The following is a 26911-nucleotide window of genomic DNA, read 5'->3' as shown; positions in this document are numbered from 1 at the left end:
TATAGTATATACCTGTGTGTCATCTCCCCTGTAAATAGTATATAGCTGTGTGTCATCTCCTCCTGTATATAGTATATAGCTGTATGTCATCTCCTCCTGTATTAGCCCTCGTTCACACGTTATTTGGTCAGTATTTTTACCTCAGTATTTTTAAGCTAAAATGGCAGCCTGATAAATCCCCAGCCAACAGTAAGCCCACCCCCTGGCAGTATATATTAGCTCACACATACACATAATAGACTGGTCATGTGACTGACAGCTGCCGGATTCCTATATGGTACATTTGTTGCTCTTGTAGTTTGTCTGCTTATTAATCAGATTTTTATTTTTGAAGGATAATACCAGACTTGTGTGTGTTTTAGGGCGAGTTTCGTGTGTCAAGTTGTGTGTGTTGAGTTGCGTGTGGCGACATGCATGTAGGGACTTTTGTGAGATGAGTTTTGTGTGGCGACATGCGTGTAGCAACTTTTTGTGTGTCGAGTTGCATGTGACAGGTTAGTGTAGCAAGTTGTGTGCAGCAAGTTTTGCGCATGGCGAGTTTTGCGCGTGGCGAGTTTTATGTGTGGTGCCTTTTGAGTATGTGCAAGTTTTGTGTGAGGCAACTTTTGCATGTGTTGCAACTTTTGTGCATGTGGCAATTTTTCTGCGTGTGCAAGATTTGCGTGTGGCGAGTTTTCCATGAGGTGAGTTTTGCACGTGTGGCGAGTTTTGCATGTGGAGAGTTTTGCGCGTGGCGAGTTTTGAGCGGCGACTTTTGTGTTTCTACTTTTATGTGGCGAGGTTGGTGTATGTGTGGTGAAATGTGCGCTGAGGGTGGTATATGTGTTTGAGCACGTGGTAGTCTGTGGCGCATTTTGTGTGTGTGTTCATATCCCCGTGGTGGTGTGGCGATTATCCCATGTTGGGGCACCACCTTAGCAACTGTACAGTATATACTCTTTGGCGCCATCGCTGTCATTCTTTAAGTCCCCCTTGTTCACATCTGGCAGCTGTTAATTTGCCTCCAACACTTTTCCTTTCATTTTTTCCCCATTATGTAGATAGGGGCAAAATTGTTTGGTGAATTGGAAAGCGCGGGGTTAAAATTTCACCTCACAACATAGCTTTGACGCTCTCGGGGCCCAGACGTGTGACTGTGCAAAATTTTGTGCCTGTAGCTGCGACGCCTCCAACACTTTTCCTTTCACTTTTTCCCCATTATGTAGATAGGGGCAAAATTGTTTGGTGAATTGGAAAGCGCGGGGTTAAAATTTCACCTCACAACATAGCCTATGACGCTCTCGGGGTCCAGACGTGTGACTGTGCAAAATTTTGTGGCTGTAGCTGCGACGGTTCAGATGCCAATCCCGGACATACATACATACATACATACATACATACACACACACACACATTCAGCTTTATATATTAGATTCCAAAAATTCCTGTGAAACACCTGAAGGGTTAATAAACTTCTTGAAAGTGGTTTTGAGTACCTTGAGGGGTGCAGTTTTTAGAATGGTGTCACACTTGGGTATTTTCTATAATATAGACCCCTCAAAATGACTTCAAATGAGATGTGGTCCCTAAAAAAAAATGGTGTTGTAACAATGAGAAATTGCTGGTCAACTTTTAACCCTTATAACTCCCTAACAAAAAAAAAAATTTTGGTTCCAAAATGGTGCTGATGTAAAGTAGACATGTGGGAAATGTTACTTATTAAGTATTTTGTGTGACATATCACTGTGATTTAATTGCATAAAAATTCAAATTTGGAAAATTGCGAAATTTTCAAAATTTTCGCCAAATTTCCATTTTTTTCACAAATAAACGCAGGTAATATCAAAGAAATTTTACCACTATCATGAAGTACAATATGTCACGAGAAAACAATGTCAGAATCACCAGGATCCGTTGAAGCGTTCCAGAGTTATAACCTCATAAAGGGACAGTGGTCAGAATTGTAAAAATTGGCCCGGTCCATAACGTGCAAACCACCCTTGGGGGTGAAGGGGTTAAGAAGAATAGTACAGTAGTTAAATCCTCGTTTTATAAAATATGAACTAATCAAACAATAGTAGGTTTTTACACTGGCCTTTTATCATCAATGTGTCCCTTCTAGTGGGTGAAATGTCATCTTGTCCATCAGCGCTCACTATCAAAGGCCGTTTCCTTTTGTGTCAGAGTATGTGCGGCTGTCATGGTGCTCGGCTCCACCTGAGTTACATCTGATTTTTGTTCCCTTTTAAAATGTCTGATTTTCTTGGATACACAAAGGACAGCGCTGGGCCAGAAGGTGCAAAAAAAATCACTTCTACTACTTCATTTTCACAATCTTTGGAGAGTCCAGAAGCCACCAGCGCCGATCATATTCACAGGTCACATCACCAGTTCTGTCATCCATGGCCGATCTTGTGCCGCCTTCTACCACTTCATGGACGTCACTGTCTTTGTTTTTATTTCTGTTTCACTACATGGGATGACAGTCCGGTATTGCCGAGTCCCTGTGATGGGTTCTGCTTCCTGTAACCGAGGTTTTCACAAACTCTCCTCCCCTTCGTAATCCTGGTTTGCACAATACATGAACTGGATGTTAAGAGTAGGTTTCTCCCTCCATTTGAGAAGTTGCATGGATGATAAGCTTTGGTGCGAATATGGCCTCTGGAGGCCCGAGCTGCCGGACGGTCATCTGCTCTGCAGTTACTTTCTACCCCTGGTCATCCTCAGCCCTAACAAAGCTTCTCCTCTGTCCTCTCCTGCTTCTAAGCTGTAACATAATAAAATAATACCGTAACATCTAAAAATCATGAATTATTTGGTAAATATGGACCCCACACTTTTAGACCACAGGCTGAACAGATCTGAAATCAAGATTTTTGAACTGACACTGTAATAGTTTTATTTTTTAAAATATGATCCCATCGCGATCCCAGCTTGTATTTTGGTACAGATGTGGCTAGGAGCATAGCAGACACGTGCAGTTCTTGAAATTTTGAAATTAAACGTTTTTTAAATACGTTTTAAAGTTTTGCACTTGCGTTCGCATAGGTAAATTAATATTAAAGATACTCTTGTGACATATCTGGTGGAAGCCTGTACAGTTCTGAGTAGAATGGTGTTTATTTTGTTTCTCTATCTTTTTTTTTTCGAGCCTGAGTTATGGAGAGAAATGTAAAGGCAGGCAACACCGAAATTCGCACTCTTTCCAAACTTTGAAAATCAATAAAAAAAAATCTAGAATTTTTTTTTTTTCCACATTTTGAATTCTCTGACACACTATTACCAAATAACAAAATCTCAAAAGAATTAAAAATATGGTGGTAAAAATGATTGGTTCACTTGACATGGAATGACCCAACTGTGCTTTTCTGGCAGTATAACGCTATTGCTGGAGACAGAAACTCATGCATTATTAAGCAGTAGTATATAGTAGTTGATACAATATGTACAATAATAAGCATTATTCCAACAGTTTTATTAATGTCTGGTGATTTATTTATTCATAGAGGCGAAAGTCTCAGAAGTGAGCCAACTGCAAGAGGACATCAAGGTAAGGATTTTAGGTGTGTAGTAAACGTTGCTTGGCTTGTCCAATTGTTTAGGAATAGTAAACTAAACTAATGACTATAAGTGATGCCCGAGAAGTCAAGCCGCTGCCTTATTCTTTACGTACGTCATATTAATTTTTCTCACGACTTCTTTGGCAATATTAACTCCTTAACGCAATATCACCTGTAGGTGCATCATTGCCTGTTTATGAAGAGGACTCTGGAGCAGAGCTCTCTCCAAAATCATTTTCTCAGCATTTTATCTCACTTGAATTTTTTTTCCCAATTTCATGTACAATGTATGGTAAAATTAATTGTGTTGTTCAAAACTATAGTTTGTTTTGCAAAATACAAGCCCTCATGTGGCTTTATTGGTGGAAAAATAAAAAAGGTACGACTCTTGGAAGAAGGATGGGAAAAAAATGCTAACATAAAAATGGAAATCCTCCTTGTCATTAAAGGGCTAAACTGGACCTTAGCTGGGAAACAATGGCCCATCTGCCCTAGATGTTGGGTGTAAAGCTATGTGCGCCCGTTGAGTATTTGCTTGCAGAAATTTCTGCATCTCTAGACAGCAAAAAAGCTGCTGCAAAAACGTGCGTTTTGCCGCAGTTTTTGGTGCGGTTTTGCCACGGTTATGTATGTGTTTTTTGCATGCGTTTTTGTACAGCAATGATGGCTTTTTTGAGCTAAATAAAGATATTCGAAAGAAAAATAGTTTTGTAATGTCATTTCTTGGTTCAACACCACCTTTTTCATTTTGATGCAGTAGCATTAGAGTAATGGGACTAGGGCTTGGTGTTGGCAGCTGTCATTGACACCAAGCCCTAGGCTTAGTAATGAAAAGGTGTCAGCCAGGCGCCCTCATTACTAAGTCGGTAAGTAAACACAAACACACACATTGTCACTAGCCTATGTAGGAGCTTTAACAGAATGAACCTAGATAGGCTGCATCCAAACAGCAACTCTTAAGTTAAAGAAAAAAAAAATTGTGTGGGCTTTCACATAATTTTCATAACCAGTAACTAGTGATGAGCGAGTATACACCATGTTCCAAATTATTAAGCAAATTATATTTTTCTCGGATTTTCCTAAATGATCGGTGCAAATGACAGTCAGTCTAACAAAAGTCATCACCCGTTAGATTATACATTGAATTTTATTGAAGAAGCCTCCCAATGATAACAGTATAATCTCCAAAATGAATAAAAACTCAAAATGCACTGTTCCAAATTATTAGGCACAGTAGAATTTCTAAACATTTCATATGTTTTAAAGAACTGAAAATGCTCATTTGTGGAATTTGCAGCATTAGGAGGTCACATTCACTGAACTAAAAAGCTATTTAACTCCAAAACATCCTAACACGCCAAGTTACATGTTAACATAGGAACCCTTCTTTGATATCACCTTCACAATTCCTGCATCCATTGAACTTGTATTTCTTTGCATTAAGTCAGAATAGCCTCCCAGAGCTGCTGTTTTGATGTGAACATGGACATCATGCCTTTTTGTATGATTCTTTGAACCTGCTGTGGGCATTATATGTCCCGTCTGCATTCTTGGGTCACTTTTTGCATCTGTGGATATAGTCGCATTGATGATAAAATCCATATGCTTCAATTTTTGTAATATTGTGAAATTTTAATGTGTAAACTAGTGTTTGATTGTTCAAATAAATAGTTATTTTTGTAACTTATTGGCAACTTTTTGGACTTTTTTTTTTTTTTTTTCTCCTGTGATCACATACATAGCAAGCAGCTTTTGTTTTGGCGAAAAGATTTTTATTTTTTTTTAAGCTGTCACCACAACAAGGTAGACTCTTTTGGCCAGGCCCTACTCTAACCTATTAAACATTTGTTATAATTAATGATGAGCGAATATACTCGTTACTTGAGATTTCCCAAGCACGCTTGGGTGTCCTCAGAGTATTTTTTAGTGCTCGAAAATTTAGTTTTTGTTTCCGCAGCTGAATGATTTACATCTGTTAGCTAGCATAAGTACATGTGGGGATTCCCTAACAACCAGGCAACCCCCACAAGTACTTATGCTGGCTAATAGATGTAAATCATTCAGCTGCGGCAAGAAAAACTAAATTTCCGAGCACTAAAAAATACACGGAAGACACCCGAGCGTGCTCGGGAAATCTCGAGTAACGAGTATATTCGCTCATCACTAGTTATAATATCCTGAACTTTTATTTATTTATTTTTTGTATTTTTTTATTTGTTTATTTAAGGCAATGTCGCATACATTTTTTTAAAATGAACAATAGTACCACATAAAAGGGACAAATACGGTCACACCGTGACCAGTCCACATATTACCACCACATAGTGGCCGAATAATACCACATACAGGGGACAAATACGGCCTCACGATGACCAGACCACATATTACCACAACATAGTGACGGAATACTACAATCAATACTGATCATTAATTAACCCCTTCCCGACCTGTGACACAGCGTATGCGTCATGAAAGTCGGTGCCAATGCGACCTGTGACGCATATGCTGTGTCACAGAATGATCGCGTCCCTGCAGATCGAGTGAAAGGGTTAACTCCAATTTCACCCGACCTGCAGGGACAGGGGGAGTGGTACTTCAGCCCAGGGGGGGTGGCTTCACCCCCCCGTGGCTACGATCGCTCTGATTGGCTGTTGAAAGTGCAACAGCCAATCAGAGCAATTTGTAATATTTCACCTAAAAAACTGGTGAAATATTGCAATCCAGCCATGGCCGATGCTGCAATATCATCGGCCATGGCTAGAAATACTGGTCTGCCCCCCCCCACCGCCCCCGATCTACTCCCCAGTCCTCCGTTCGGTGGTCCGCTCCCCTCCGTCCTCCTGTCCGCTCCCCCCGTCCTCCTGTCTGCTCCCCCTGTGCTGCGATCCACCCCCCCTGTGCTCCGATCCACCCCCCGTGCTCCGATCTCCCCCCTTTATACTTACCGAGCTTCCCGGTGTCCATCCGTCTTCTCCCTGGGCGCCGCCATCTTGCAAAATGGCGGGCGCATGCGCAGTGCGCCCGCCGAATCTGTCGGCCGGCAGATTCGTTCGATGTACATTTTGAGCACTGTGATAAAACCTATCACAGTGATCAAAATAAAAAAAATAGTAAATGAACCCCCCCCCTTTATCACCCCCATAGGTAGGGACAACAATAAAATAAAGAAAATAATTTTTTTTTACTTTTTCCCCACACTAAAGTTAGAACTAGGGTTAGGGTTAGGGTTAGAACTAGGGTTAGGGTTAGAACTAGGGTTAGGGTTGGGGTTAGAACTAGGGTTAGGGTTAGGGTTAGAACTAGGGTTAGGGTATGTGCACACGTATTCTGGTCCTCTGCGGATTTTTCTGCTGCGGATTTGTTAAATCCGCAGTGCAAAACCGCTGCGGATTTATCGCGGATTCACCGTGGTTTTTCTGCGGATTTCACTGCGGTTTTACAACTGCGGTTTTCTATTGGAGCAGGTGTAAAACCGCTGCGGAATCCGCAGAAAGAAGTGACATGCTCCAGAATGTAAACCGCTGCGTTTCCGCGCATTTTTTTCCGCAGCATGGGCACAGCGTTTTTTGTTTTCGATAGGTTTACATTGAACTATAAACTCACGGGAAACTGCTGCGCACCCGCAGCTGCGGAAACACTGCAGATCCGCAGCGTTTTCCGCAGCGTGTGCACATAGCCTTAGAATTAGGCTATGTGCACACGGTGCGGATTTGGCTGTTATCCGCAGTGGATTGGCCGCTGTGGATTCGTAGCAGTGTTCCATCAGGTTTACAGTTCCATGTAAACCTATGGAAAACCAAATCCGCTGTGCCCATGGTGCGGAAGATACAGCGCGGGAACGCTGCGTTGTATTTTCCGCAGCATGTAAATTCTTTGTGCAGATTACGCAGCGTTTCCAGGACGTCCCCCTGACAGCACTCTGGAGGACGTCCTCCTCCTCCTTGCAGGGACAGGAAACAACACGAGAGGTTAAAAGGTCCCACTCCGCCCCCTTTCCTTTAGTGTTTTTCCTGTCCCTGCATGGAGGGACACGCGAGAGAAGCAAGCTTACCGGACCGGAGGGCTCAGGGGGATCGTGCGGCTGGTCCAATATCCTTCCCCCTCGTCGATAGCCCAGGGCACATACTTCCCGGGTGGGAGTCCCTGTGCCCAGAGACCAGTCGAGCGGACGAGCTCCTGGGTGAGCCGCTTCCTCCCAGGGGGAGGCTCTCGGCTCGGGCGCCAGGAGGAACAAGAGGCGCCGGCGCCAGGAAGGTGAAAAGGCGCATAGGTCCACATGCTCTCAGGCGAGCATGCAGGGACGGCAGAACCTCCCGGCTTCAGCGTGCATTCCACTGCGTGGAACGCGGAAGTAAGTGTATATCGTCACTTCCGGTGACGTCAGCGGCGTCATTTCCGGCGGATTCGGCGACAGAACATGCGTTCCACAGTGTGGAACGCTGAAGCATCTATAAAAAGGCGCCGGTTATGGGAATGAGCGTCCAGCGTTCTACTCGGCAAGCGCTACAGTGAACCGGGACGCACATTCACAGGCACGAGCCGGAAAGGAGGTCTGCAATGCCAGAGACAAGGGGTAAGTGCAGCAGTGCTGCTAAATCCCTATATGTATATCTGGCAGGGGATGTGCTATTTATATGGTATATTTATATTTATATTTAAACAGAGGATATGGATCCCAGGAGTGAGGAGACTGGGGTAAGTGCGCATAGCGCATATTACCTTTCTCACTTATTCCTAAGTCACTAAGATGTACTCACTCTTATACTTAGGATAAGGAGACTGAACAGACATCCCTGCCAGTGGCAAAAAAGTCAGGCAAGGCACTGACAAAGTCCAGACGATGCTCCATATGTAATGCAAAGTTACCAGAAGCACATAAAAAGGAGTTGTGCGGGGCCTGCATCTCTAGAGTTGTAAGAGAAGAGCAACCGTCGTTATTATCCGAAATGAGATCCTTAATTCAGGAAGAAGTACAGAATTCATTAGCTACCATGACACAACGGTACCCCTCCAGCCCAGGTCGAGGTCGCAAGAGACCACGGATGGACCTGGACCAGGATGATGTGGAGGCGTCATCTAAGGAAGAATCAGACGGGAGAAGTTCGGACCAAGAAGAAGGAGAATTACCATTGGAGGAACAGGACCAAGGAAGGAAGTTTCTATTTCCCGTGGAAGAGACAGAAGATTTAGTGCAAGCAGTGAGGAATACGATGCAGATGAAAGAAGAGCCGCGGCCAAAGTCCAGACAAGATTTAATGTTTAGAGGGCTTACGTCACAAAAACAGACGGTATTCCCTGTAAGCGATCACCTAAAGCAGATGATATTGCAAGAATGGAGGGATGCGGAACGTAGACTGATAGTGTCTCGGGAATTTAAAAGTCGTCTACCATTTGATCCGGAGGATATCAAGTCATGGGAGGAAATTCCAAAGGTTGACGTACCCATAGCCAAGGTTACTAAAAAAACGGCTATTCCTTTTGAGGACTCATCTAGCCTCAGAGACGCTATGGATCGCAAAGCAGATATTCTGTTGCGCCGTTCCTGGGAAACATCGGCAGCACTGATAAAAGCTAACATTGCAGCCACGTCAGTAGCTAGATCAATGTATTTGTGGATGGGGCAGTTAGAGGAACATTTGGTGAATAAAACCCCGCGGGCCGATATAATTTCTTCCTTACCCATCATAAAGTCTGCCACTGCTTTTATGGCTGACACGTCAGCAGAATCCGTGAGATTTGCGGCCAGGAATAGCTCATTATCCAATGCGACTCGTTGGGCTATATAATGCAAAGCGGCTGACAGCACTGCTGTATAAGGTGATGCACGTCCTAGTTCCACCGGACCCAGGTGGAAAGGTACATACCAAAGCTTCAAAGTGAAGGACAGCATCCAATCCAGGTGAAGACAGAAAACACTTTATTGTGCCAGTAGTGCAACGTTTCAACCTCACAGGGTCTTTATCAAGCATACATAACAATCCAAGTGACGGCCTTAAATAGGAAGTGGGTAATCACCACCTATTAGGTCCGCCCCCATCATTTACATATATAATATCTTGGTGATCAAAAATAATAACATAAATATATAAAAAGTGAACCATATACATTTAAAACTTAATCATAATGTCACTGGAAGTATCGGTTATACACAATGTTACATACGATCACAGTAGCAGGCACATGTGGAAGGTTAAAACATAAATAAACAACACTATCTGTCATTCCTCAGCCTATCAGAGCAATTTATACATAAAGTACCTATCCCTGGGCTTGTACCATACCCACCAATCGGTACCTGTGATGATGAACCAATACAGGACCGCGATGCATAGACACCTACTTAGAATGAAGCCAATCCAGGCTTCATAACGGCTTCTAACGAACCTCCTCCCAAGCTAAACATCCATCGCAGCGGAGGCAAGGTCCTAGGTCTATTGCGCATGACCGTCGGCTCCACAACTGCGCAGTACATGTAAAACATGCAGCGCCGCTGTTAAAGGCCGGCGGCCACGCCCACCTGCATCGCTACTAACCCCATATGAGAGAGCCAATCCAGGCTCATTCTACTTCAATTGGAGACGCCCTTTACATCGGTCACATGATCGGCCCTCAATGACATCAGCAAGAAGATCACCAGGCCAGTGCGCACGCTCCACGGCTCTCCAGCAGCGCACAATCACATGATATAGCGCTACCACGGACAGTCGAAGGGCACGCCCACCGGCCAGCAGATCCTATCCACATATAGGCTTCCCAAAGACCACATATAACAGTATATCCCACATATATACATCACATCATATGATACATGATATGATGTATTATAGCATGGCATATACAAAATATAGCATATAAAAAGATCAGATAAATATGAATACTTATACCTCCATTTCCCTTTTATTAAAGTAACCCCTATATATATAAAAAAGGAATCCCATTTCCACATTATCATATCCATGGTTATAGAACCACTAGCATTAGAAAATTGCTCCTCAAAAAGAGGAAAAAAAGGGGGGGGGGAGAGGGTAAAACATACAATATAGATCAATCAATTGTATATCAATATGTAACCGAAGACAACAGTAGACATACCCATTCACCAATTAAAAACATAACTATACGAATGTGGGCCACACGAACCACAAACAGGTTGATCAAGCTACACACAGTAGAAGATTGTAGTCAACATTTAACCCTCCAGGTTGACGAGAGCCCAACCTCGAGATCCATTTCAATTCCTTCTTTTTTAATAATTTAACTCTGTCGCCCCCCCTGCGAAGAGGAGGCACACTGTCTATCACCCTAAATCGTAACTGACTGATAGAATGTCCACTCTCAATAAAATGTTTGGGTATCGGCAAATCCACCTTCTTAGTTCTAATTGTACTCTTGTGTTTGCCAATGCGTGCTTTTATTTCCATAGTTGTCTCCCCCACATATGTCAAACCACAAGGACAAACAATAAGATAAACAACAAAACTTGAGGTGCAGGTATATCTTTCTTTGATTGGAAAACTATGGCCTGTACGGGGATGATTAAAGGAATCCCCCTTAATCATATTGCTGCAGCATGCACATCCCAAGCATGGGAAGTTCCCGAATTTCGGGGGGCCCAGGGTTCTCTGCACACTGCCTGCTGTAGGACCAACATCCGATTTTACTAACTTGTCCTTTAAATTGCGTCCTCTCTTATAGGACAAAATCGGTGGCAGAGTGAATTCTTTAATTTCAGGTAAACCTTGATGTAAGATGTGCCAATGTTTCAAAATAATATTCTTCACATGTCCACTAGCTGTACTGTAAGTGGACACAAATGGGATTCGCTTGTCTCTAACCCTAACCTTCTTTTCCCTTACATCAGCCCTTGAGGTTACCCTAGCCTTATACATGTGTTTTCTAACTCCATTCTCCGGGTAGCCTCTGTTAAGAAACTTCTTACACATGTCCTCCAGTCTAGAATCAAGACGTGACTCCTCCGAGACTATCTTTCTTACTCTAAGCATCTGGCTCCAAGGGAGCGACTCCACCATGCTTCTTGGATGATAACTGTTAAATTGCAATAGGCTGTTCCTATCCGTGCTCTTAATATATGTCAGTTTTCAATGTGGACCCAACCTTATACACCAGTGTGTCTAAAAATTGTATCTGTTCCTGGGAATGTGTGATCGTGAAACTGAGTTCTGGGAAAATGTTGTTTAGCTCATGGTGAAAATCCAGTAGCTCACTAAGTTGTCCCTCCCAAACTACAAACACGTCATCGATGTAGCGCCACCAGGCCCGGACACAGGACCAGAACCGGGAGACATACACGTGCTGGTCCTCGAGTACCGCCATGTAGATGTTTGCATAAGTGGGGGCCACGTTGGACCCCATGGCGGTACCCCTCAGCTGCAGGTAGTAGTCATCCCCAAACAGGAAATAGTTCCTTCTGAGGATGAACTCCAGCAGCTGGAGGACCAGACGTGCACAGCCCGGCCCCATGTCCGAGCCCGATAGCGCCACATCGACAGCCGCCAAGCCCCTATCATGCTCTATAGAGGTATACAACGAAACCACGTCAAAAGACACTAGCAACGTTTCGGTTGTAACACTTAGGTTTTCAATTTTATTCAAAAAGTCATCCGTATCACGAATGTAAGATCTTGCCATTGAGGCAAACCCAGATAACACCTTATCAAGGAAAATTGACACTTTATTAAAGATGGAGCCACTCCCCGAAACTATCGGGCGACCCGGGGGGTTAAAATAATCCTTGTGGATTTTAGGCAAAACATACATCAGTGGTCTTACAGGACAATCAGTGATCAAATACTCGGACAGCTTAGAGTCAATCAGGCCATCTGTTAAGGCCTCATTGACTATAAGCTGTAACTCTCCTTGGAAACGCGTCGTAGGATCCCCTGTCAACTTACAGTAGACATTCATATCTGCCAGTTGACGTAATACTTCCGCTTTATATTTTATGGTATCCATCACAACCACTGCCCCACCTTTGTCGGCGGTCTTGATTGTGATGGATGTATTATTAGAGAGATTATCCAATGCTCTCTTCTCGTCTATAGTAAGGTTATGTTGACCACGATTTCTATGCGACCTTCTCAAGGTCTCAAACTCTTTTTCCACCAACTGGATAAAGGCCTCCACTACATGGGTTTTAGTAGGTGGCTGAAACTCACTTCTATTGTAAAGGCCAACACCCTGTAAAGAAAAAACATCAGTGTTTGCCGCATCAACAGAATTTGTTGTTATATCTTGTTTTTTATCTGCAAAAAAAGTTGTTAAACGACACCTCCTAAAAAAAGCAAAAAGGTCAGTCTCAAGTGCAAACCAGTCCGGTGTATTAGTGGGACAAAATGTAAGGCCCTTTTCTAAAACACTCAGTTCAATTGTAGATAAATTTACAGAGGAAATATTCACCACAAGAGTTCCTTCTTTTAGTTGTTGAACCTCCGTTTCTCCTCTCCATTCCTCTGTTTGGTTGCGGTGTTCCGTGTCACTCTCTGAGCTTGTACTGGCCTTGTTCCTTTTATGTTTCCTACCGCCCCTCCGATATTTCCTCCTGGGGTGGTATCCGTCGGTGTCTCCTTTTCTAAAAAATGCATAGACGTTGAAGCTCCCATATTTGAGTCATCAGTGGAGTCAGACTCTCCAGTAGTGAAACCAAATTGTTGTTTATTGCCCTCATGGGCTCTCCTTCGTCGGCGTGGTTGAAAAGTTTTATGATTCTTATATGCGGACGTCTGTTTCCCCATGTGCCATGGAAATACACGTCCCGTTTTATAGTCCTCATTATCACGGAACCACTTGGTCCTTTTTGTGCTCTCATTGTCTGCACGAAATTTAGACAAATTTATATTCAGCCGTGTCATATAGGCACTCATATCCGCTGCCGTCAAATGAGTTGTAAGTAACTGTTCACTTTCCGTGATGTTCTTTTTAAGAGTCTCAATCTCTTTGCTTAAAAACTCAATGTTTAACAGCATCAAATCAAAGCAATATTTGTTTGTTATAAATTCAAATCTTGAACAAAATAGCACATTATCCGCCATCAATGTGGGTCGGAGATGCGGACGTAGTCCACGTGGTATCCTATGCACTTTATAATACTCAGTCAGAGTTGAAACATGCAGTTCTAATGAGATCAACCTCCGTTTCTCATTTTCAAATTTCCTTTTCAACATGTCACCCGAAGGGACACTCAAGAAAGTCACATCTGTTTGTGCAGCATTAATGATTCGTGCAGCGTCATCCTCCGTATAGGAAAAAATACTATTGGCACCATCCAGTTCACCCATATCTGGATTTAAATTAAAATCAGTCATATTTCACAGGTGCACGTCAACCAAGGATCCAAACACAGTCCAAGTAATGCAAAGCGGCTGACAGCACTGCTGTATAAGGTGATGCACAACTCATGTGACGGCAGCGGATATGAGTGCCTATATGACACGGCTGAATATGAATTTGTCTAAATTTCGTGCAGACAATGAGAGCACAAAAAGGACCAAGTGGTTCCGTGATAATGAGGACTATAAAACGGGACGTGTATTTCCATGGCACATGGGGAAACAGACGTCCGCATATAAGAATCATAAAACTTTTCAACCACGCCGACGGAGAGCCCATGAGGGCAATAAACAACAATTTGGTTTCACTACTGGAGAGTCTGACTCCACTGATGACTCAAATATGGGAGCTTCAACGTCTATGCATTTTTTAGAAAAGGAGACACCGACGGATACCACCCCAGGAGGAAATATCGGAGGGGCGGTAGGAAACATAAAAGGAACAAAGCCAGTACAAGCTCAGAGAGTGACACGGAACACCGCAACCAAACAGAGGAATGGAGAGGAGAAACGGAGGTTCAACAACTAAAAGAAGGAACTCTTGTGGTGAATATTTCCTCTGTAAATTTATCTACAATTGAACTGAGTGTTTTAGAAAAGGGCCTTACATTTTGTCCCACTAATACACCGGACTGGTTTGCACTTGAGACTGACCTTTTTGCTTTTTTTAGGAGGTGTCGTTTAACAACTTTTTTTGCAGATAAAAAACAAGATATAACAACAAATTCTGTTGATGCGGCAAACACTGATGTTTTTTCTTTACAGGGTGTTGGCCTTTACAATAGAAGTGAGTTTCAGCCACCTACTAAAACCCATGTAGTGGAGGCCTTTATCCAGTTGGTGGAAAAAGAGTTTGAGACCTTGAGAAGGTCGCATAGAAATCGTGGTCAACATAACCTTACTATAGACGAGAAGAGAGCATTGGATAATCTCTCTAATAATACATCCATCACAATCAAGACCGCCGACAAAGGTGGGGCAGTGGTTGTGATGGATACCATAAAATATAAAGCGGAAGTATTACGTCAACTGGCAGATATGAATGTCTACTGTAAGTTGACAGGGGATCCTACGATGCGTTTCCAAGGAGAGTTACAGCTTGCTTATAGTCAATGAGGCCTTAACAGATGGCCTGATTGACTCTAAGCTGTCCGAGTATTTGATCACTGATTGTCCTGTAAGACCACTGATGTATGTTTTGCCTAAAATCCACAAGGATTATTTTAACCCCCCGGGTCGCCCGATAGTTTCGGGGCGTGGCTCCATCTTTAATAAAGTGTCAATTTTCCTTGATAAGGTGTTATCTGGGTTTGCCTCAATGGCAAGATCTTACATTCATGATACGGATGACTTTTTGAATAAAATTGAAAACCTAAGTGTTACAACCGAAACGTTGCTAGTGTCTTTTGACGTGGTTTGTTGTATACCTCTATAGAGCATGATAGGGGCTTGGCGGCTGTCGATGTGGCGCTATCGGGCTCGGACATGGGGCCGGGCTGTGCACGTCTGGTCCTCCAGCTGCTGGAGTTCATCCTCAGAAGGAACTATTTCCTGTTTGGGGATGACTACTACCTGCAGCTGAGGGGTACCGCCATGGGGTCCAACGTGGCCCCCACTTATGCAAACATCTACATGGCGGTACTCGAGGACCAGCACGTGTATGTCTCCCGGTTCTGGTCCTGTGTCCGGGCCTGGTGGCGCTACATCGATGACGTGTTTGTAGTTTGGGAGGGACAACTTAGTGAGCTACTGGATTTTCACCATGAGCTAAACAACATTTTCCCAGAACTCAGTTTCACGATCACACATTCCCAGGAACAGATACAATTTTTAGACACACTGGTGTATAAGGTTGGGTCCACATTGAAAACTGACTTATATATTAAGAGCGCGGATAGGAACAGCCTATTGCAATTTAACAGTTATCATCCAAGAAGCATGGTGGAGTCGCTCCCTTGGAGCCAGATGCTTAGAGTAAGAAAGATAGTCTCGGAGGAGTCACGTCTTGATTCTAGACTGGAGGACATGTGTAAGAAGTTTCTTAACAGAGGCTACCCGGAGAATGGAGTTAGAAAACACATGTATAAGGCTAGGGTAACCTCAAGGGCTGATGTAAGGGAAAAGAAGGTTAGGGTTAGAGACAAGCGAATCCCATTTGTGTCCACTTACAGTACAGCTAGTGGACATGTGAAGAATATTATTTTGAAACATTGGCACATCTTACATCAAGGTTTACCTGAAATTAAAGAATTCACTCTGCCACCGATTTTGTCCTATAAGAGAGGACGCAATTTAAAGGACAAGTTAGTAAAATCGGATGTTGGTCCTACAGCAGGCAGTGTGCAGAGAACCCTGGGCCCCCCGAAATTCGGGAACTTCCCATGCTTGGGATGTGCATGCTGCAGCAATATGATTAAGGGGGATTCCTTTAATCATCCCCGTACAGGCCATAGTTTTCCAATCAAAGAAAGATATACCTGCACCTCAAGTTTTGTTGTTTATCTTATTGTTTGTCCTTGTGGTTTGACATATGTGGGGGAGACAACTATGGAAATAAAAGCACGCATTGGCAAACACAAGAGTACAATTAGAACTAAGAAGGTGGATTTGCCGATACCCAAACATTTTATTGAGAGTGGACATTCTATCAGTCAGTTACGATTTAGGGTGATAGACAGTGTGCCTCCTCTTCGCAGGGGGGGCGACAGAGTTAAATTATTAAAAAAGAAGGAATTGAAATGGATCTCGAGGTTGGGCTCTCGTCAACCTGGAGGGTTAAATGTTGACTACAATCTTCTACTGTGTGTAGCTTGATCAACCTGTTTGTGGTTCGTGTGGCCCACATTCGTATAGTTATGTTTTTAATTGGTGAATGGGTATGTCTACTGTTGTCTTCGGTTACATATTGATATACAATTGATTGATCTATATTGTATGTTTTACCCTCTCCCCCCCCCCCTTTTTTTCCTCTTTTTGAGGAGCAATTTTCTAATGCTAGTGGTTCTATAACCATGGATATGATAATGTAGAAATGGGATTCCTTTTTTATATATATAGGGGTTACTTTAATAAAAGGGAAATGGAGGTATAAGTATTCATATTTATCTGATCTTTTTATATGCTATATTTTGTATATGCCATGCTATAATACATCATATCATGTATCATATGATGTGATGTATATATGTGGGATATACTGTTATATGTGGTCTTTGGGAAGCCTATATGTGGATAGGATCTGCTGGCCGGTGGGCGTGCCCTTCGACTGTCCGTGGTAGCGCTATATCATGTGATTGTGCGTTGCTGGAGAGCCGTGGAGCGTGCGCACTGGCCTGGTGATCTTCTTGCTGATGTCATTGAGGGCCGATCATGTGACCGATGTAAAGGGCGTCTCCAATTGAAGTAGAATGAGCCTGGATTGGCTCTCTCATATGGGGTTAGTAGCGATGCAGGTGGGCATGGCCGCCGGCCTTTAACAGCGGCGCTGCATGTTTTACATGTACTGCGCAGTTGTGGAGCCGACGGTCATGCGCAATAGACCTAGGACCTTGCCTCCGCTGCGATGGATGTTTAGCTTGGGAGGAGGTTCGTTAGAAGCCGTTATGAAGCCTGGATTGGCTTCATTCTAAGTAGGTGTCTATGCATCGCGGTCCTGTATTGGTTCATCATCACAGGTACCGATTGGTGGGTATGGTACAAGCCCAGGGATAGGTACTTTATGTATAAATTGCTCTGATAGGCTGAGGAATGACAGATAGTGTTGTTTATTTATGTTTTAACCTTCCACATGTGCCTGCTACTGTGATCGTATGTAACATTGTGTATAACCGATACTTCCAGTGACATTATGATTAAGTTTTAAATGTATATGGTTCACTTTTTATATATTTATGTTATTATTTTTGATCACCAAGATATTATATATGTAAATGATGGGGGCGGACCTAATAGGTGGTGATTACCCACTTCCTATTTAAGGCCGTCACTTGGATTGTTATGTATGCTTGATAAAGACCCTGTGAGGTTGAAACGTCGCACTACTGGCACAATAAAGTGTTTTCTGTCTTCACCTGGATTGGATGCTGTCCTTCACTTTGAAGCTTTCGTAGGGCTATATGGCTTAAATCTTGGTCAGGAGATAATGCATCTATAAATAAATTATGTGCTATTCCCTTTTCAGGATCCAAGGTATTTGGACAGGCATTAGATGACATTCTAGAATCCGCTTCAGACAATAAAAAAGGGTTTCCAGAGGAAAAACCGAAAAAGTTTCAGCCATTTCGGAAAAGACCCCCACCTCGAAGTTCTTATAGAGGCAAGCAGCCTGACTATAGAGAACAGTGGAGATCCAACAGAGGTACCTATAGAGGAGCATACTCTCAGAACCGAAGGGGAAGAAATTCCCTGTTTGGATCAAGCCCTAGATCTAGGAGACAATGACGCCATAGGTATAGGGGGCAGACTCAGTTTTTTCCTGAACTGGAAAAAGATTACAAAAAATGCCTATGTCCTCAAAATAATTGCAGAAGGATACAAAATAGAGCTCGTATCCACAGCACCACAGAGGTGTATACCACCCACCAGTGTGGCAAAAAATTCACCAATGTTCTCGGACCTTCTGAAGTTGTTCAGGTCTCAGGTTATAGTGCGGGTTCCCAAAACAGAAATAGCCAGAGGTCACTACTCTTCACTATTTTCAATTCCAAAGCCATCGGGAAAAACTCGCACAATAATAAACCTAAAACCCTTGAACGTCTATGTAAGATACAAAAGATTCAGAATGGAATCAATAAAAACAACTGTCCACCTCATAGACAAAGATGCGGTAATGTGTACGCTCGACCTAAAAAGTGCGTATCATCAGGTACCAATCCATGCAACATCTCAGGAGCTTCTGAGGTTTTCTGTAAAGATTCCGGACCAAACCTGCCACCTACAATTTCAGTGTCTCCCGTTCGGCCTGGCCTCAGCACCAAGGATATTTACAAAACTGGTAGCAGAGGTGGTGGCATACTTAAGAAACGAAGGAATTACAATAATTCCTTATTTGGACGATTTTCTGCTGGTAGCCAGAACAAAAAACACCTTAATCCTACACAGGGATCGAGCCATTTCAGTCCTAGAATATCTAGGTTGGGTTGTAAACCAGGAGAAGTCACACATAAAGCCCGAATCTCGGAAGGTGTTTCTGGGAGTCCTTCTAGATGCCACCTCAAGACAATCTTTTTTGCCAAGAGAAAAGCAGGTGTCAATGAGAGCGTTAATAGTGCAATTCCTAAAACATCGGATTACTATAAGATCGGCCATGAAGATCTTAGGGAAGATGACGGCCTGTATCACTTGCGTAAGGTGGGCACAGGCTCACTCAAGATTGTTACAGGATCAGGTTCTCTCGACATGGGATCGACGTCAGTCATCACTGGACAAAGTAATCCATCTGACAGGAGCAGTAAAAAAGTCATTGCACTGGTGGACTCAATACAGCAACCTAAGAGTGGGTGTTCCATGGACCTTGAACCCTTGTGTGGTGATTACTACAGACGCCAGTCAGTGGGGTTGGGGAGCCCATCTAGAAGGATCATTCATCCAGGGCAGATGGCCAGAAGATATCAGTCAAAGATCTTCAAACTACAGAGAGCTTTACGCTATTTGGGAAGCTCTAAGAAGGAATCGCTCTCGCTTGAAGAACAAGCATGTGAAAATCCTAACAGACAACATGACAGCGGTATCCTTCATAAGACATCAGGGAGGTCCCAGACACAAACCACTTCAAGAGTTGGCACGAAGAATATTTTTTTGGGCAGAGAACACAGTCCTGTCGATCACAGCAGTCCACTTAGAGGGATCTCAAAACGTCCTGGCAGATTATTTGAGCAGAAAAGAAGTCTGTCCGACAGAATGGGAATTAAATCAAGAAATCTTTCACCGATTATGTCATCATTGGGGAACTCCCAGGATAGACCTATTCGCTACAAGAAAAAATTCGAAGGTGGCAAGATTCTATTCCCTCAACCCTATGGACATGCCGGAAGCAGTCGACGCCTTGAGTCAAACATGGGTCGAGCCACTCTTATGCATTCCCTCCAATAGTACTCATTCCGAGAGTGCTCAGGAAGATTCAGGAAGACCGAGCAACAGTGCTGATGGTTGTGCCATTCTGGCCGAGAAGGAGCTGGTTTCCGTTGTTAGGACAAATGACAACAGACAGTCCAATCAGACTTCCCCTATGGAAGGACATCGTTCATCAAGGGCCCGTGTTACATCAAAACCCGGAACGATTACACCTTTCAGCATGGATCCTGAGAGGGACATCTTGAAATCGCGGGGATTATCGGATGAAGTCATCTCAACTATCCAAGCTAGTCGTAAGCCAGTGACTTCAGCTATTTATTACAAAATTTGGAAGAAATTCTGTATGAAAGGTGGCAGGTCGGCCGTGACGGCGGAGAACCCAGATGTTCCCAGAGTTCTGGATTTTCTCCAATCTGGATTCAATATGGGGCTGAGACCTAGTACCCTTAATGTGCAGATTTCGGCTCTTAGCACATTCCTGGATTATCCATTGGCCTCTCACCCTTGGATAATCAGATTCGTAAAAGCAATCCAGAGATTACGTCCCACGTTTAGACAAATAACTCCCACTTGGGATTTAAATTTAGTGCTCAGAGCCCTATGTAAAGATCCCTTTACCCTTAAAGGTGACATGCCCATTGCAATACGAACTTGGAAAACAGCTTTTTTGGTAGCAATTACAATGGCCAAAAGAGTAGGGGAGATACAAGCCCTGTCAATTAGGGACCCGTACCTCCAGGTTCGTGAGGATCATATAATCTTAAAACTAGATCCATCATTTATTCCCAAAGTAGCTTCAGTACAAAACAGAAATCAGGAAATAATTCTACCTTCCTTTTGCAATAAACCCTCTAATACAAAAGAACAATCCTTGCATTCTCTTGATGTCAGACAGGCAGTACTAGACTATTTAGAGGCCACTAGTACTTGGAGAAAAGATCCCAATCTATTTATCCTTTTTGGAGGTAAAAATAGGGGTAAAAAAGCATCCAAAACCTCTATAGCTAGATGGAAAACTACAGTTATCTCAAAAGCCTATGCATCAGAAGGGGTAGATTGTCCTGTGGGAATAAAAGCTCATTCCACTCGGGCCATTTCAGCATCATGGGCTGAACGGGCGGGGGCATCATTAGAACAAATCTGTAAAGCCGCAACATGGGCTAGTGTGAACACATTCTGTAAACACTACAAACTAGACGTGTTAGCAACACAGCAAATGTCATTTGGGAGAAAAGTTCTCCAGGCAGTTGTCCCACCCTAAAGGAGTTTCTTTGGTATTCTCCAGAGTGCTGTCAGGGGGACGTCCTGGAAAATGGGTATTATACCTACCGATAATTCGGTTTCCAGGAGTCCATCCTGACAGCACCGTTACTTCCCCCCCTATGTATACTATGTCATATGCTGTAAATATGATTTGGTTAATAAAATTCAAATGGTATCTATCCATGGTGTGGTACTTGTCAAAACACTAAAGGAAAGGGGGCGGAGTGGGACCTTTTAACCTCTCGTGTTGTTTCCTGTCCCTGCAAGGAGGAGGAGGACGTCCTCCAGAGTGCTGTCAGGATGGACTCCTGGAAACCGAATTATCGGTAGGTATAATACCCATTTTTACACCTGTTACTCAATAGGAATCCGCAGGTGAAATCCGCACAAAAAACACTGGAAATCCGCAGTAAGTCTGCAGGTAAAACGCATTGCCTTTTACCTGCGGATTTTTCAAAAATGGTGCGGAAAAATCTCACACGAATCCGCAACGTGGGCACATAGCCTTAGGGTTAGGGTTGGAATTAGGGCTAGGGTTGGAAATAGGATTAAGATTAGGCTTGTGGTTAGGGTTATGGTTATGGGTGTGTTGTGGTTAGGGTTGGGATTAGGGTTAGGATTATCGATTAAGGTTAGGGGTGTGTTGGGGTTAGGGTTGTGGTTAGGGGTGTGTTGGGGTTAGGGTTGTGGTTAGGGTTATTGCTAGAGTTGGGATTAGGGTTAGGGGTGTGTTGGGGTTAGTGTTGGAGTTAGAATTGAGGGGTTTCCACTGTTTAGGCACATCAGAGGTCTCCAAATGCAACATGGCGCCACCATTGATTCCAGCCAATCTTGCGTTCAAAAAGTCAAATGGTGCTCCCTCCCTTCCGAGCCCCGACGTGTGTTCAAACAGTGGTTTACCCCCACATATGGGGTACCAGCATACTCGGGACAAACTGGGCAACAATTATTGGGGTCCAATTTCTCCTGTTACCCTTGTGAAAATAAAAAATTGCTTGCTAAAACATCATATTTGAGGAAAGAAAAATGATTTTTTATTTTCACGGCTCTGCGTTGTAAACTTCTGTGAAGCACTTGGGGGTTCAAAGTGCTCACCACATATCTAGATAAGTTCCTTGGGGGGTCTAGTTTCCAAAATGGGGTCACTTATGGGGGGATTCTACTGTTTAGGCACATCAGGGGCTCTGCAAACAACATGATGCCCGCAGACCATTCCATCAAAGTCTGCATTCCAAAACGTCACTACTTCCCTTCCGAGCCCCGACGTGTGCCAAAACAGTGGTCCCCCCCACATATGGGGTATCAGCGTACTCAGGACAAACTGGACAACAACTTTTGGGGTCCAATTTCTCCTGTTACTCTTGTGAAAATAAAAAATTGTGGGCTAAAAAATAATTTTTGAGGAAAGAAAAAAGATTTTTTATTTTCACGGCTCTGCGTTATAAACTTATGTAAGCACTTGGGGGTTTAAAGTGGTCACCGCACATCTAGATTAGTTCCATGGGAGATCTAGTTTCCAAAATGGGGTCACATGTGGGGGAGCTCCAATGTTTAGGCACACAGGGGCTCTCCAAAGGTGACATGGTGTCCGCTAACGATTGGAGCTAATTTTTCATTCAAAAGTCAAATGGAGCTCCTTCCCTTCCGAGCCCTGCCGTGTGCCCAAACAGTGGTTTGTAACCACATATGAGGTATCAGTGTACTCAGGAGAAATTGCCCAACACATTTTAGGATTCATTTCATCCTGTTGCCCATGTGGAAATGAACAAATTGAGGCTAAAAGAAATTTTTTGTGAAAAAAAACAGTACTTTTTCATTTTTACGGATCAATTTGTGAAGCACTTGGGGGTTCAAAGTGCTCACTATGCATCTAGATAAGTTCCTTGGGGGGGGGGGGGGTCTAGTTTCCAAAATGGGGTCACTTGTGGGGGAGCTCCAATATTTAGGCACACAGGAGCTCTCCAAACACGACATGGTGTCCGCTAAAGATTGGAGCCAATTTTTCATTGAAAAAGTCAAATGGCGCTCTTTCCCTTCCGAGCCCTGTCGTGTGCCCAAACAGTGATTCCCCCCACATATGGGGTATCGGCGTACTCAGGGCAAATTGTACAATAACTTTTGGGGTCCAGTTTCTCTTTTTACCCTTGGGAAAATAAAAAAAATGTTGCTAAAAGATCATTTTTGTAAATAAAAAGTTAAATGTTCATTTTTTCCTTCCATGTTGCTTCTGCTGCTGTGAAGCACCTGAAGGGTTAATAAACTTCTTGAATGTGGTTTTGAGTACCTTGAGGGGTGCAGTTTTTAGAATGGTGTCACTTTTGGGTATTTTCAGCCATATAGACCCCTCAAACTGACTTAAAATGTGAGGTGGTCCCTAAAAAAATGGTTTTGTAAATTTTGTTGTAAAAATGAGAAATCGCTGGTCAAATTTTAACCCTTATAACTTCCTAGCAAAAAAAAAAATGTTGTTTCCAAAATTGTGCTGATGTAAAGTAGACATGTGGGTAATGTTATTTATTAACTGTTTTGTGTCACATAACTCTCTCGTTTAACAGAATAAAAATTCAAAATTTGAAAATTGCGAAATTTTAAAAATTTTCCCCAAATTTCCATTTTTTTCACACAAATAAACGCAAAAATTATTGACCTAAATTTACCACTAACATGAAGCCCAATATGTCACGAAAAAATAATCTCAAAACCGCTAGGATCCGTTGAAGCGTTCCTGAGTTATTACCTCATAAAGGGACACTGGTCAGAATTGCAAAAAACGGCCAGGTCATTAAGGTCAAAATAGGCTGGGTCATGAAGGGGTTAAAAAAAAAAAAACAATACAAATTTTACCATAAATGCCTTTATACACAGGAGCTTTGTACATAGTGTATAGTGTCAGTGATCACCGGTGACATTATACACGGATGCTCTGTATATAGTGTCAGTGTACAAGTAATACAGTGATCTCCAGTGACATTTTACACAGGACTTCTGTATATAGTATACAGTGTCAGTGCACACTGACTCACCGTTGATGCCTATAATTAAAGTCCTTCATCTTCATCCAGCAGAGATCGCCATCATTTCTTCCAGCTAGGACTTGTCTCTGCAGAAAATAACAATTATCTAGAGCACATTCTTCAATTTTTCCCCAACCTCTACACTATGCCAGATGAAGAAATAAAGCGACCGTGTCGCTCTGCACATTAACATGACCTCTCCTCCCCCACACTAAAAATAATATCCTCAAAAATAATATCCTTTAAGTAGCCCCTACAGTAATAATGTCCCACATCCTGTGTCCCGTTCTGGACACCACGTGTCGTCCCGTTCTGGACCCCCGTAGTTCGGCTTTACAAAAAAAAAAGTTTCTCCTTACCTGGCTGAGATCCAGCGATGTCCTCTGCTAGATTCATGTGAGGTGCAGACTGTCGTCCCGGCGTATGGCAGTGACGTCATACGCCAGCAATGTGCACGCTAACGTCAGCTGTCAGCCTGTGTTTGGCTGGCGGCTGTTAACTGTTGCCATGTGGGAGGATATCCTCCCGCACGGCAATAGATTCTAACTGAATGTGCATCTGATGACGCTCGTTAAGTTACTGAACCCCTGGAGCCCGGTGAGCAGAAGAGAAGGAGCCCGCTCCAGGCTCCTTCTGCTCGCCGGGCCCTATACACCAGTAAAGGCAGTAATGCCCTGATGGGGGCCCTGACTGCGGTTTTCGGGAATTTGCCCAGGGGCTGGACAAAAGGTAATTGTACGCCGTTTCGGCCCGTGGGCCTGCGGTTACCCAACTCTACTTTATAAACTTCTGTGAAGCACCCTGGGGTTCATGCTGCTCACCACACATCTAGAGATACATTCCTTGAGGGTGCTATTTTACAAAATGGCATACTTTGTTGGGGTATCGGTGTACTCAGGAGAAATTGCGCAACAAATTTTGTGATCCATTTTCTCCTGTTACCCTTGTCAAAATAAAAAAAAATGGGTAAAGTAACATTTTTGTGAAGGAAGGGGGGGGAAGTAAACTGTTAATTTTTTTTTTCCTTGCGCATTCCATTAATTCCTGTGAAGCACATGTAGGGTTAATAAACTTGTTGAATGTGGTTTTGAGCACATTGAGGGGTGCAATTTTTTAGCGTGGTGTAGCTTTTTGGTATTGTCTGTCATATAGGCCCCTCAGTCACTTAAAATGTGAGGTGGTCCCTGAAAAAGAAAAGTTTTTGTAAATTTTGTTGGAAAAATGAGAAATCGATGGTCAACTTTTAACTCTTTCAACTTCCTAACAAAGAAAATATTCTGTTTTAAAAATTGTGTTGCTGTAAAGTAGACATGTGGGAAAAGCTAATTATTACTGTATTTTTTGCTTTGTAAGACGCACTTTTCCCCCTAAATTTAGGGGGGAAATGGGGGAGCATCTTACATTGCGGATATACCTCTTACTGGTACCGTTGCAGGTTGGAATGAGGGGGTGTCCACCACCGCTGCCCAGAATGATGCTGGCGTCTCCGGTGCTGCGGGGGGCTCTGCTGACATTTCGTGAAAGGCCAGAGCCCCAAGGCAGTTCGTCCATGCTTTCCTGCGCAGTGGACATCGGTAAAATGGCCGCCGAGAGGCAGATCTCGGGACCAAGATCTTGAGAGATGAGATCTCAGCGCTGAAATCTCATCTCCCGAGATCTTGGTGCCGAGATCTCCTCCCGGCGGCCATTTTCCTGAAGTCCACCGCACAGGAAAGCACAGGACACTTGCACACCCCCTCATCCCAGCCTGCAGCAACGCTCCACTTCTGCCTCCTCCGGCAGCGACCCTGGGACCCCGCTTCACCGCAGCCACCACCCCCGGTAAGCAAAAAGACGCATGGATTATAAAAGCACCACCATTTTATTAAAAAAAAAAAGTTTTTGTCCTATTTTTATCCTCAAAATTTGGGGTGCGTCTTATAATCCGGAGCGTCTTACAAAGCCTAAAATGCGGTAACTGTTTTGTGTGAGACATCTCTCTGCTTTAAGGGCATAAAATTAAATGTTGCCAAATTTTCAGCAAATTTCCTATTTTTACACAAATAAACACAAGTCATATCGAAGAAATTTTAGAAAGTACAATATGTCACGAAAAAAGAGTCTCCGAATCAGTGGGATCCATTGATGTGTTCCAGAGCTATTTCCTCATAAAGTGACAGTGGTCAGAATTGTAAAATTTGGCGTGGTCATGAAGGTGAAAACGGGCTTCAGGGTGAAGGGATTCTAGAATGTGTTACTGGTGATTATATATTTTTTGTTTGTCCTCTCTGTAACAACATCAGACTTATGATTCTTCCTTTCTGTTAGATTATTAAGCAGAAGTGTGAAGAAGCTCAGGCCGAGATAGCACAAATGCGAGCCGACTCTGTTGCTCTGCGGGAAGCAGCAGAAAAAGTTCAGGTAACGTTCAGTAAATTGAATTGCACTCTCATTTGGTAGCAGCAGAGTAAATTAGGTCAAAAGGTAGCGATATAAGTCCTGAGTTATCATTTGCACTTTTTTTTTTTTTTAAGTCTTTTTCTTTTTTGTCTTGAGGTATTCATTGAAAATTGTTTTCTATTTTTTTATTTATTTATTTTTTCCATATTCTTTAACCCTTCATGGTATTATTGTTTTGACTATTGAATCATGCCAAAAGTCTAAAAAAATGATTTAAGAATATTAAAAAAATAAATAA

General features: G+C 43.1%; 1 protein-coding gene across 6 annotated transcripts in view; it reads left to right on the top strand.

The window, feature by feature from the left end:
* CCDC150 (coiled-coil domain containing 150) overlaps positions 1–26911 on the top strand; it is a 200571-nt gene that overhangs the window by 52825 nt on the left and 120835 nt on the right. For all 6 annotated transcript variants that reach the window (XM_077290128.1, XM_077290129.1, XM_077290130.1 and 3 more), the window contains exons 8-9: positions 3486–3529; positions 26542–26634. In XM_077290128.1, the coding sequence (XP_077146243.1) occupies positions 3486–3529; positions 26542–26634 (137 nt within the window). The remainder of the gene's footprint in view (positions 1–3485; positions 3530–26541; positions 26635–26911) is intronic.

This window comes from Ranitomeya variabilis, chromosome 2, assembly GCF_051348905.1.
Source record: "Ranitomeya variabilis isolate aRanVar5 chromosome 2, aRanVar5.hap1, whole genome shotgun sequence".
Classification (NCBI taxonomy): Eukaryota; Metazoa; Chordata; class Amphibia; order Anura; family Dendrobatidae; genus Ranitomeya; species Ranitomeya variabilis.
Note: the sequence above shows the minus strand (reverse complement) of the source record. Positions and strands in the feature narration are given on the sequence as shown.